The 14,043-nt window shown below is 43.8% G+C and overlaps 1 protein-coding gene across 6 annotated transcripts in view; it reads right to left on the bottom strand.

Annotated features, from left to right (window-relative positions):
* Window positions 1-14,043, bottom strand: part of LOC129839686 (tau-tubulin kinase 1-like) — a 53,353-nt gene that overhangs the window by 25,188 nt on the left and 14,122 nt on the right. For all 6 annotated transcript variants that reach the window (XM_055907254.1, XM_055907253.1, XM_055907251.1 and 3 more), the window contains exons 7-11: window positions 5,806-5,871; window positions 5,429-5,521; window positions 4,796-4,921; window positions 3,866-4,020; window positions 46-250 (exon numbers count right to left, since the gene is read on the bottom strand). In XM_055907254.1, the coding sequence (XP_055763229.1) occupies window positions 46-250; window positions 3,866-4,020; window positions 4,796-4,921; window positions 5,429-5,521; window positions 5,806-5,871 (645 nt within the window). The remainder of the gene's footprint in view (window positions 1-45; window positions 251-3,865; window positions 4,021-4,795; window positions 4,922-5,428; window positions 5,522-5,805; window positions 5,872-14,043) is intronic.

Consider the following 14,043-nt stretch of genomic DNA (forward strand, 5'->3'; position numbering starts at 1 on the left):
CCATGCTCTACCAACTGAGCCACACGGGACCTCCCCCTTGCTCACCTTGCCCAGGCTGATCCTGAGTTTGTTGCGGTTGAAGTCGCTGTCCTCCCATCCCTCGCCCTTGGCGGGCGGTGGCCCCACCTGGCGGCTCCCGCTGGGAGGCAGGGCCGGAGGGGCGTTCTCCTGGTCGCTGAGGTGCTCGTCCTGGAGCACGTTCTCCGTGTTCTCTCTCTGGAGGTCTCCGGGCACCGGGGTGTTTATGGCTCTGTGGGAGAAGATGGGTGGGAGTGGCGGGATGGGTTCGGGTTAAATCAGTTGATTAAGATCAGCGGCGGCCCAATGATGTACACAATGTATATTATAAACACATGTATAACACCTATATGTGAATATATGTCCACTGGGAATGCAGGTTTTTGTTCCAGCCTTACTCTATTCCAAAATGTTTCTTATTATTTTATTTCCTGAATTATGCATGCACTTAACTAATGCACTTTGTACAGGCCACCCTCAAAGTTCAATAAACATCTATTTATTCAGTGAAACATTGATTGTAAACTGGTATTTTACAGCCTAGTTTAGAATTCAATATCATGCGTTTCAAAGGGTTTGGATGAGGAGTGTGGCAGTAGCCTCGAGGTGTGACAGCAATACCGGACGGAGACAAAACCCGTTACCTCTCTCATTTGCACCGGGAGGCTCAGGATGCCTCCGAAAATGGCACCCTATTCCCCACACAGTGCAATATGACGTCAAAGTGCATTACTTAGGGAATAGGGTGCCATTTAGGATAGAGTCTCATGTGTGATGACGACCAAAACACTAACGATGTCTCCGGGAGATGAGGATGTCGTGTTGGCATTGAAGTCATGCAGCTGTGTGTAGTGTGTGCGTGTCTAGGCAGCCTGAACAGTAAAGAGCCTCAAACAAGACAGTCATCAGAGAGAGCGAGAGAAACTTCAAAAATAATATATTTGGGTGAATGAGTCAAACAATTGCTCCCATAAAAGACAGAGTAAAAATAGAGCACTGTGACTGCACTCTATCATGTTGTGGCACTTTCAGGATCTAATGTATTGTACCATTGCATTGTGATTTGATACTGTAAATGTCGAGTATCAAAGACAGCCGACGGGTGAAAAAGACTCTAAGATAAAGGAAGATGCAGAAATATGACATCATCGTACACAAATGGGGAAAACGTTCTGCTTACAAACGTCAACAACGACAAAATGTGAATCTGCCACGAACGCCTCTATTGGCTCTTCCCATGCGAGCACGCCTCAAGGGAGGCCATTTCAGCTGGCACATTTACATTGATGTGAACACTGAAATGTTGATTAAATGGTTACCGTCCCTGTTAACACTAGAACCGCTAAAGCAGTAATTGACTGCTCATTAATATAATTTGTTTTATTACTCTGCCATTTTTAAAGCCATGCCCCACCACCGTCCTTGACTTCTCCTAAATAAGTCTATATAACCGTAGGTAGAATGTTAATATCACAAACAGAACTGGAGTTACAACCAGTTTAAGGAGGGCATCTCATTTTTTGAATGGTTTTCCCCGTTGCCCCTCCTCCCGACAGTGGAAGGTGCCGTGCCCAGTTGATAATCAGTATGTCATTCCCAATTTTGAATGAAGAACAAGGCAGGCCATTATATTGTACTGGTATAATCTAATTAGAATCTGAAAATGTATACCCTAAATATGTACCCTATACCAGTCCACCAAATCCAAGCAATCTTATCAGTCTACTCTGGCCTATTTGGAGTACACAGTGAGAGGCGTGTGTAATTTACAATAGGCAAGAAGACAACGACGAATGGATGCACATGCCGTGTTAGCACTGCTACTAGATCGGAATGAAAACAACTCATGACAGCTGATTATTCTTCAGACTCTGAGCCTCAGCGTGAACCTACGCCTCCAAGGTCTTAGTGCAAAAAAAAGGCGGAACGATGCGCCATGCAGCGGGTGTCCTCGCCGCCGTTGAATGAAATGTGAGACGAGAGAGAGGAAGAGACGACGCCGTTTGGATACAACAAGCCAGTGACAATGCTACAGGCTGATTATCAGCACAAAATGTCAGCACAGAGAGCAGGCCCCAGGGGTGTAGCAAGAAATTCGATGGTAGGTGGGCCTGCTGACATTTGGATGGGCAGGGGTGGGTGCTGAGGAGTATTTTTTTTAAATAATAATAATAATTTAAAAAAAATTTTTTCGCTCAATCTGATTGGATGGGTTTGGCAGGGCCTGGCACCTCTGTGGTGGGCCTGGCACCTCTGTGGTGGGCCTTGCTTACGCCCCTGACAAGCCCTACATCTCAAGCAAAAAACAACATCAGCAACAGCAGTCACCAGCTGGAAGCGTTCATTTCAATCCTGTGGAGCATTCGATGAAAAGAGTGTGTAGGCTATATGGAGAGCTTCAGGTCAGACATGTAAGCGATACCTTTCTTTAGAGAAATCATGCCACGGGATCGCTTCAGAGAGATCATGTCACGGGATCGCTTCAGAGAGATCATGCCACGGGATCGCTTCAGAGAGATCATGCCACGGGATCGCTTCAGAGAGATCATGCCACGGGATCGCTTCAGAGAGATCATGCCACGGGATCGCTTCAGAGAGATCATGCCACGGGATCGCTTCAGAGAGATCATGCCACGGGATCGCTTCAGAGAGATCATGCCACGGGATCGCTTCAGAGAGATCATGCCACGGGATCGCTTCAGAGAGATCATGTCACGGGATCCCTTCAGAGAGATCATGTCACGGGATCGCTTCAGAGAGATCATGTCACGGGATCCCTTCAGAGAGATCATGCCACGGGATCGCTTCAGAGAGATCATGCCACGGGATCGCTTCAGAGAGATCATTCCACGGGATCGCTTCAGAGAGATCATTCCACGGGATCGCTTCAGAGAGATCATGTCACGGGATCGCTTCAGAGAGATCATGTCACGGGATCGCTTCAGAGAGATCATGTCACGGGATCGCTTCAGAGAGATCATGTCACGGGATCGCTTCAGAGAGATCATGTCACGGGATCGCTTCAGAGAGATCATGTCACGGGATCGCTTCAGAGAGATCATGTCACGGGATCGCTTCAGAGAGATCATGCCACGGGATCGCTTCAGAGAGATCATGCCACGGGATCGCTTCAGAGAGATCATGTCACGGGATCGCTTCAGAGAGATCATGTCACGGGATCGCTTCAGAGAGATCATGTCACGGGACCGCTTCAGAGAGATCATGCGTCACCTTCATTTTGGTGATAAAGAAATGAGAATGCGATGCCTGGAAACAAATTTGCCATGGTATCCGACGTATAAATAATTGACTCTTTTTTTACTGCTGTCATATCGATACTTATATTCATTATAATGACGTTAATACTTTTGTGCAGATTTTCACCATTTATCAAGTACAGTTGGTGCTGACCATGCGTCTTGGTGGTTGGAATATTTTATTTTTATTTTATCATTATTAAAAGAAGCTGTTACCGTGTTCCAACACAAAGGGATTCCACAAATAAAACTGATTGAAAACGTGTATTTTTACATATAGCCTACAGCAACATAAACAAATTAAAATGCTATTGTGTTATTTGAAATTGTTTTTTTTTATTACTCAAATGTTACCTTCATAAACACAATCAAATTAGAATTTTTGCGATATCATATATGAAATGTATGAATTACACTGTTAGAGTGTTGCAGTCAGAATGATGACTCATCAGCTTGAAGGGGGTCCCTCGAGGCCCAGCGGTTCCAGTGTTAAATGAATTGCAAGCAGAAAGTTGCCCTGCGGTGTATGATCATGTAAAATTGTGGACTTTCCTTTCAAATCCTAACGGTAAATATATCAGGGTCCTTACCCCACCATAGCGACGGTGGGCCGTGTGTTGTGCTGTGGTTGGGTGGAGGCGCTTGTCGACTGCGTGGAGTCTGGCCCTCCTTTCTCCCAATCAAACGGCTCATTTTTCGTGATGATGCGCTCCTTCATGCTGTTCTCAAACACCGACATCAGCAGCTGGGAAATAAAGGACATTTGACTTTGGCCACATCCCAAATGACACCCTAATCTTTAAATACACCCTTTTCCCTTGACCAGAACAGCAGCCGGCCAAACAGAAAACAACTCCAAATTAGACTCTGGTTGTGTCCAAACGGCACCCTACTTCCTTTCTATTGGTCAAAGTAGTGCAGTATGCAAGAAATAAGGTGTCATTTTAGATGCAATTTCGTAATTGGAAATAGCATAGGGAGAACTAGGAAGCATTGATGAAGTCAATATATCAGTGTGTGTGAGCATACAAAAACGTCCCCGGAATAGTGAGATAGTTGTAACGGCTGATTTCCTCCTCTTCGTCTGAAGAGGAGGTGTAGACCAAAACGCAGAGTGGTAAGTGTCCATGTTTTATTATAAAAAACTGAATACTACACAAAACAAAATAACAAAGAGAATCTAACCGAACAACAGTCCCGTGTGGCACAAACACTGACACGGTAGACAAACACCCACAAACCAACAGTGAAAACAGGCAACCTAAATATGGTTCCCAATCAGAGACAATGCAAAACACCTGCCTCTGATTGAGAACCATATTAGGCCAAAAGACAAACCTAAACATAGAAACACATAACATAGACTGCCCACCCCAACTCACGCCCTGACCGTACTAACTAAAGACAAAAACAAAGGAAAATAAAGGTCAGAACGTGACAATGGTGGCCAGTCAACAAAAAAAAGACGTTTGTGTGAGCATTTCAAAACACTTTCCTTATTCTCTATACTGCGAAGGTACCTGATAATCCGGCTTGGTGTAGTAGTCCAGGCCCAATACATGGTCGAGGAAGATATGAAACTCTGAAGGCATGTGTTTCAGCAACATCCTATGGTCATATCGCTCTTTTATCTGCCCGACTTGCTCCTGCGCAAAACCCCCCCAGAATAAAACATTATATATTTGTTTGACTTTATTTAATTGTTATTCATTAGCTGAACACACTAGTCCTTTCCCCTTCCCCCTCCATTTGCCCATTGCGCCATATGCACAAGTGTCCGAAAGCTGATGGAGTGAAAATGATCAAGGGTGTAGGGGCAAATTAGACCATCCTGTATGCAACTTCTACGGAGCCAACACGCACTGTGATATTTGGAGTTTGCACAATTTAATTACAAAGGAATCGAGAGGCGGGCAAAATGATATGCCACATGCATTTACTTCTGTCTGATTTCGAAGGCGCAACTCATATTACAAATGAAATACCTACTAAACGAAATGTTTAGTAATTGTTACTAACATTGTCAAGAGTTGGAAGAGAAGATCCAGAAAGGCTTGTGTTTTGTTCAGCTTACGTATTATTTGACCAGTTGACGCTTAACGATTCGCTAGAAATATGGCGGGTCCGTCGCGGACGAGTGAAGGGGACTCTACCTTGTCCTTGATTTTCCGCCACGGTAGCTGTCCAACTGCAAATTCCACCAACATGTAAAATAAAGACCATAGGTCATCATGGCGGCCCATTTCCTGGGGAGAGAAAAAAACAAAAGTAGAGATTATGAATGATATTCTTCATCCACGCTATATCGTTTCAATTAGTACAGTACACCCGTAATAGTGCCAAACCTAAGGTTGCCCCCATAGAGATCCTATTAAATTACTAGAGGAGGTATGTATTGTAATCCCTTATTATATGGTTGCCCGCCACCAATCGACAGTACAACAACATAATTAACAAGTTCTAAGTTCATTTCATAAGAGCAAAATTGGCAGAATACATTTTCCAGCATATACATTTCGACAACATTTACTTTGTTTTTATGTGCGTTGACTGAGGCATATCGGACAGTTCCTCGGAAACCTGCAACAGTTCTCGGCTGAAAGGAAATAAAAACGGTATTAGTGACGGACTAATATCAAGATGCACATACATCAACGTCTTGGAAAAAGAAAAATTCCAACACATCTTCCTTCTAGGTTTATCCCTACGGTTCACTCTCCAAAATCTGGTGGTTTTAAAAACAAACTATTCCTATCTAACACTTAAAAAAAAATTGTTTTAACTTAAATGTGAAGTAAATAATAAGGACAACAAATGGAATACAATAAATTACTGGTAACGATTTACATTGACACTACACTAGCATTCATCCCACATCCGTTAGCGCCAAATAAACACGACACAACAGCTACACAGAGGATACATGCAATACAAGCCATCTTAAGACCCGAAAGCACGTCATCGAACATTGAACATGCTTTATTTCGCCTTGACTATTCGATCTGACATGCTCCATAAGATGCCGAAGTCAAATATAGGTCATATCAATGCTTTTGTTGCCAGCATTTAGTGCCGTAGAGGAGCTATGGACGCTTACTGTCAACAAAGTGAATCTAAATAGTATAAATCAAATAAAAACGAAATAATAAAGTAGACAGAAGCATATGTGAGGGGTCACACCAGGAATCTGTACACTAATCCTACTAAAAGCTCATGAATGTATGTCTGTGTGTTTGGCTCAGTAAGCAACTTAGGTAAAACCATAACGGTATTATAATGTAGCTGAGCTAAATTCCATTTTAATCCAGTCAATATAAATAATTAATATCCAACGAACTTGAATTGAAATATTTCAATAACTCCTTCGAACTTTTTCCTAAATGTCGACTCACTTCCTGCACTGACAATCTGAAAATTGAATTGCGCCTCTCTAGCTTAGTAACTCAATCTCTTGTGTTTGGCTTGGGGTGGCAGTATCAGTGGCGCGGAACATGCCGTTCGTTCTCACATTGCCCTCGTGGTGTGCTGGTGCCATGACCTTAGCTCAGAGGGGAGCAAACTGAACGCTCGCGGTCGAGTCCCACGATCATTTCTCGAACACTACTGAGCCCTCAGAGGTAGACACTGGAGCTGCGTCCCGAATAGTACTATTTAGGATGCATCCTTGGTTTAGATTTGACAGGGAAGGATGCCCCGTTATTGTCAACAATAACACCACCTGTGCTCTCATCTGGTTATTACAGAGAGAGGCAGCCTGTATGTCAGTTGACACACTGTATATGTATGCAGACATGTGGCTGTTAGAGACTGTTGGAAACAGGAGAAACTTCCACACTTACACTTAGACGTTCTGTTGCTTTCAAGTTTGTCGCTTTCAACTGCGCATGCATCAGAATTAGGACCCTACTCTGACACATAGCTAAAACCTAAAAGAAACAGAGTATCTAAGTGTAAGTTAGAGTGTGAGCAATAATGTACAAATATCTCACATCCGAATGTGGCTCTAATATTATTGCTATGTGGATAGATACACTTATAGCTGTTGCTATATAAAATAGCTGCAAGCAATAACAATGGGGTCCTAGCAATATAAATAGCATCACTCGGTTAACTAGTGATATAAGTATAACAGAAAGGTCGAAGGTGGGTGTCCTTAGTGTGACCCCTCTACTCTGAGGAGAACAGAAAGCTTGGTGACCACACTCACGTCACTCTGTCATCATGCACATGACAGCCATGGCGGAGCAAGGATCTGATGGAGAAACGGGTTGGAGCATGCACTTCAAAATCAAATATCCAAAAGGAACTGTAAAACACAAAACAAAGGCAAGCACTGAAACAAAAGGAATTAATAAACGTAAGGAAATGTAACAGAAAAAGGCACACATCACATAGAAAAAGTGACATTCATAAAAGGTCCAAATTACACATAGTAATGGCAGTAACTTGTCAAACATTTTCTATTGGCTTTTATGTAACACAGAGAACTAAGTTGATAATAAGCAATGTCCTTGCTCACCGTCAATGGCCACAATTCTGGCTGAAATATTAACATTTACGTAAATGTGTTTCAACTTCCTGTAACGACCACATTCTGGCTGAAATATGAACATTTATGTAAATGTGTTTCAACTTCCTGTAACGACCACATTCTGGCTGAAATATTAACATTTATGTAAATGTGTTTCAACTTCCTGTAACGACCACATTCTGGCTGAAATATGAACATTTATGTAAATGTGTTTCAACTTCCTGTAATGACCACATTCTGGCTTACAACATCACACATTCAGAAAATGTGTCCGTTTGATTTGTGGCAACTGCTGGTGAGTGGGGATCTTACTTTTTTCAACTGGCTGTTTTCAAGTTTCAAAACACTGCATCCCATTTTTTCACCTACTGCAGGTATGAAAGTGGATTGAGTGGTATCCTATCCAAGAGGCAATAATGTGCATGAAACAGCCTTAACAATACCTATATAATGGCGTTATATAGTCTGCAATAACAGATTATTACAAGTTAAAACACCCAAAATACGTACAGGGCCGGTTTCCCAGACACAGATTAGGCCTAGTCTTGAACTAAGACGCACTAGTGAATGTGTAGAAACAGACTTCATCTGATTACACACAAAACTCCCTGAAAAGTGGCCTAATACAGCATTACACACTCAAAATAGTAAACCAGCTTCAATCAAATATAAACGTGTTAAAGCCATTTTTTTTATTTCACCTTTATTTAACCAGGTAGGCTAGTTGAGAACAAGTTCTCATTTGCAATTGCGACCTGGCCAAGATAAAGCATAGCAGTGTGAACAGACAACAACACAGAGTTACACATGGAGTAAACAATAAACAAGTCAATAACATGGTAGAAAAAAAGAGAATCTATATACAATGTGTGCAAAAGGCATGAGGAGGTAGGCAATTAATCAAATAATTACAATTTAGCAGATTAACACTGGAGTGATAAATCATCAGATGATCATGTGCAAGTAGAGATACTGGTGTGCAAAAGAGCAGAAAAGTAAATAAATAAAAACAGTATGGGGGGTGAGGTAGGTAGATTGGGTGGGCTATTTACAGATGGACTATGTACAGCTGCAGCGATCGGTTAGCTGCTCGGATAGCAGATGTTTAAAGTTGTTGAGGAGGATAAAAGTCTCCAACTTCAGAGATTTTTGCAATTCGTTCCAGTCGCAGGCAGCAGAGAACTGGAAGGAAAGGCGTCCAAATTAGGTTTTGGCTTTAGGGATGATCAGTGAGATACACCTGCTGGAGCGCGTGCTACGGGTGGGTGTAGCCATCGTGACCAGTGAACTGAGATAAGGCAGCACTTTACCTAGCATAGCCTTGTAGATGACCTGGAGCCAGTGGGTCTGACGACGAACATGTAGCGAGGGCCAGCCGACTAGGGCATACAGGTCGCAGTGGTGGGTCGTATAAGGTGCTTTAGTAACAAAACGGATGGCACTGTGATAAACTGCATCCAGTTTGCTGAGTAGAGTATTGGAAGCTATTTTGTAGATGACATCGCCGAAGTCGAGGATCGGTAGGATAGTCAGTTTTACTAGGGTAAGTTTGGCGGCGTGAGTGAAGGAGGCTTTGTTGCGAAATAGAAAGCCGACTCTAGATTTGATTTTCGATTGGAGATGTTTGATATGAGTCTGGAAGGAGAGTTTGCAGTCTAGCCAGACACCTAGGTACTTATAGATGTCCACATATTCTAGGTCGGAACCGTCCAGGGTGGTGATGCTAGTCGGGCGTGCGGGTGCAGGCAGCGAACGGTTGAAAAGCATGCATTTGGTTTTACTAGCGTTTAAGAGCAGTTGGAGGCCACGGAGGGAGTGTTGTATGGCATTGAAGCTCGTTTGTAGGTTAGATAGCACAGTGTCCAAGGAAGGGCCAGAAGTATACAGAATGGTGTCGTCTGCGTAGAGGTGGATCAGGGAATCACCCGCAGCAAGAGCGACATCATTGATATATACAGAGAAAAGAGTCGGCCCAAGAATTGAACCCTGAGGTACCCCCATAGAGACAGCCAGAGGACCGGACAGCATGCCCTCCGATTTGACACACTGAGCTCTGTCTGCAAAGTAGTTGGTGAACCAGGCAAGGCAGTCATTAGAAAAACCGAGGCTACTGAGTCTGCAGATAAGAATATGGTGATTGACAGAGTCGAAAGCCTTGGCCAGGTCGATGAAGACGGCTGCACAGTACTGTCTTATCGATGGCGGTTATGATATCGTTTAGTACCTTGAGCATGGCTGAGGTACATTTTGGCAGCTGACATTTTGGCAGATGATATGCAATTTGACAGATGCCTCAAGATAAAGCTAACTTTGAAAGCATTTTTTTCCAGCAGCACCTGATATATTTATGTATATATATTTTAAATGTAACCTTTATTTAACTAGGCAAGTCAATCATAATCTTATTTACAATGACGGCCTACCCCGGCCAACGCTGGGCCAATTGTGCGCCGCCCTATGGGACTCCCAATCACGGCCGGATATGATTCGAACCAGGGACTGTAGTGACACCTCTTGCATTGAGATGCAGTGCCTTAGACCGCTGCGCCACTTGGGAGCCCCAATAAGTCAATGTGAAAACGTCCCAAGAGTTTACAAAACCCATCAACATTTAACATGAATGCCAAAATCTCTACATAAATAATATTTTCTACTTCTCAGAAGTAATGGAAAACAAGATTTCGTATAAAACGCCTGATGCGTGCCACGAGAGGAAAAATAGCTCTGCTATTTATTACCCACAATGATTTATTCAGTTATCAGGGAGGGTAAGTGAGGGAGGATCCCTCTTCATTGCGGAGAGAACACTACAGTGTGTAGCAGCTGGTAGGTCTTTCACTGCACAAGCACTGAATGCGAACAGCTGAGTGCTAACAAATATTCTAACAAAAATGCTTTGTTGCTAATGGCTAACAGCTACATGCTAACAAAAATGCTTTGTGGCTAATGGCTGATGGCTAACAGCTACATGCTAACAAAAATGCTTTGTGGCTAATGGCTAAGAGGCTGACATAGTGGCAAGGTGAAGGTCATTTGGACAGGGGAGGCCCCTGACCCTTGCTTCCCTGGAGACCTGGCTGCCTAGGGGTAGGGGAGAGGCATTCACTGCTAATGGCCAGGGACTGGGGGAAGAGGGAGATGAAGAGAGGGAGGCGAGATGGAATGAGAGAGGGAAAGGGAATGAGGAGGAGGGAGAGAGGGAAGCGGTGGTAAAGAACGAGAGACAGACATGGAAGCAGGGGGAGTTAAATAAAATGAGATGGAGAGACAAACAGGCAGGGAGAGAGGTAGACAGAAAGAGGGAGAAGCAATGGGAGAGAAAAAGGAAGGGATAACGATAGAGAGAGAGAGGGAGCCAGAGCCTCACATTCATCACGAATCAATGAGCTGAAGCTGACTCAGCTGTACTAGCTAGAAGGGGGGGGGGGGGGGAATCAGAGAGCAAGAGAAGGGAAAAAGGAGAAGGGAAGCGAGAGCAAATTAAATCTCACACTGCTGCACTCACAGAGCTCCGAATGCAGAGAGAGAGAGGGGGGGCTGCTGCATGAGGACACGAGAGTGTTAGGGCCAGAGATATGAGAGGGGGGGGAGATGTAGAGGGGTAGAGAGAAATAGAGGAGAGCAGATAGTGACTGAGTCAAAGAGATGAGAGAAATAGAGAGATGGAGGAGAGTAGGAAAGTGGAGGGAAGGGGGAGAGTGGTGCCTAAGAGATGGGAGGCAAAAGAAGGGGAGAGAAATGTTAAGAGTGGATGGAAAGGGAGAGGAGCCGAAAGAGAAATGGAGTGGATGAGAGAAATTAATAAGAGGCAAGAGGGGGAAAGGAGAGAAGATAGAAGTTACTCAAGAGAGTCTATTAAAACGGAGGGGAGAGGAGAAGAGGAAAGGAGGGAGGAAAAGGAGAGAGATAAAGGGGGAGAAGAGTCCAGGGGAGAGAAGGACAAATGCATAAGCAATTGATGAGAGGGAGAAGAAAGGAGGAGGTGAAAGTGCTAGAAGAGATTAACCAACAATGCAGTTTTAAGAAAATACCAACAAAAAAAAGTATGAAATAAAATGCAAATAGTTTGGGTAGCCATTTTATCAGATGTTCAGGAGTCTTATGGCTTGGGGGTAGAAGCTGTTTAGAAGCCTCTTGGACTTGGCCCTCCGGTACCACTTGCCGTGCGGTAGCAGAGAGAACACTATGACTAGGGTGGCTGGAGTCTCTGACAATTTTCAGGGCCTTCTTCTGACACCGCCTGGTATAGAGGTCCTGGATGGCAGGAAGCTTGGCCCCGGTGATGTACTGGGCCGTATTCCTCTACCCTCTGTAGTGCCTTGTGGTCGGAGGCTGAGCAGTTGCCATACCAGGCTACTGGTAAGAGGGGATGGGAGAGGAGGAATGGGAGGCAGGAGGAGGGGGAGAGTTACTGTAAGAGTGATTGACTCCCACTTGAAGTGAGCTAAAATAAGACAAGACACCACAGATTGAGAGAAAGCACTTTGGATACCTCTCTCTGGAATGGTATGTGCATGTGCGTGTGCATGCATTTACTTGTGAGAATGTGTTTGAGAGAGAGAGAGAGAGAGAGAGAGAGAGAGAGAGAGAGAGAGAGAGAGAGAGAGAGAGAGAGAGACAAAGAGGGAGATAGAGACATTGAGAAAAAGAGAGAGAAGAAAAGAGTGAGTGGTGAGTGAGTGAGGGAAAAGGGAGACTGAGGTAGACAGAGAGAGGAGAGAGAGAGAGAGAAAGAGAGAGAGAGAGAGAGACAGACAGTGTGCCGGTAGGAGAATGGGGGAGGTTAGTCCTTCTTCGGCTTAGTTCTGGTCTCATATTCCCTAAAACTTTGATTAGCACGTACAGTTGAAGTCGGAAATTTACATGCACTCGTTTTCAACCACTCCACAAATTTCTTGTTAACAAACTATAGTTTTGGCAAGTCGGTTAGGACATCTACTTTGTGCATGACACAAGTAACTGTTCCAACAATTGTTTACAGACAGGTAATTTCATGTACAATTCACTGTATCACAATTCCAGTGGGAAAGAAGTTTACATACACTAAGTTCACTGTGCCTTTAAACAGCTTGGACAATTCCAGAAAATGATGTCATGGCTTTAGAAGCTTCTGATATGCTAATTAGCATGATTTGAGTCAATTGGAGGTGTACCTGTGGATGCATTTCAAGGTCTACATTCAAACTCAGTGCCAAAATGTGAAAATCTAAAGAAATCAGCCAAGACCTCAGAAAAAAAATTGTAGACCTCCACAAGTCTGGTTCATCCTTGGGAGCAATTTCCAAATGCCTGAAGGTACCACGTTCATCTGTACAAACAATAGTACGCAAGCATAAACACCATGGGACCACACAGCCGTCAAACCGCTCAGGAAGAAGATGCGTTCTGTCTCCTAGAGATTAACGTACTTTGGTGCGAAAAGTGCAAATCAATCCCAGAACAACAGCAAAGGATCTTGTGAAGATGCTGGAGGAAAACAGGTACAAACGTATTTATATGCACAGTAAAACTAGTCCTATATCGACATAACTTGAAAGGGCGCTCAGCAAGGAAGAAGCCACTGCTCCAAAACCGCCATAAAAAAGTCAGACTACGATTTGCAACTGCACATGGGGACACAGATCGTACTTTTTGGAGAAATGTCCTCTGGTCTGATGAAACAAAAATAGAACTGTTTGGCCATAATGACCATCGTTATATTTGGAGGAAAAAGGGGGATGTTTCCAAGATGAAGAACACCATCCCAACCGTGTAGCACGGGGGTGGCAGCATCATGTTGTGGGGGTGCTTTGCTGCAGGAGGGACTGGTGCACTTTACAAAATAGATGGCATCATGAGGTAGGAAAATTATGTGGATATATTGAATCAACATCAAGACATCAGTCAGCAAGTTAAAGCTTGATTGGAAATGGGTCTTCCAAATGGACAATGACCCCAAGAATACTTCCAAAGTTGTGGCAAAATGGCTTAAGACAACAAAGTCAACGTATTGGAGTGGCCATCACAAAGCCCTGACCTCAATCCTATAGAAATTTGGTGGGCCGAACTGAAAAAGCGTGTACGAGGAAGGAGGACTCAGTTACACCAGCTCTGTCAGGAGGAATGGGCCAAAATTCACCAAATTTATTGTGGGAAGCTTGTAGAAGGCTACCCAAAACGTTTGACCCAAGTTAAACAATTTAAAGGCAATGCTACCAAATACTAATTAATTGTATGTAAACTTCTGACCCACTGGGA

Source organism: Salvelinus fontinalis, chromosome 40 (assembly GCF_029448725.1).
Source record: "Salvelinus fontinalis isolate EN_2023a chromosome 40, ASM2944872v1, whole genome shotgun sequence".
NCBI lineage: Eukaryota > Metazoa > Chordata > Actinopteri > Salmoniformes > Salmonidae > Salvelinus > Salvelinus fontinalis.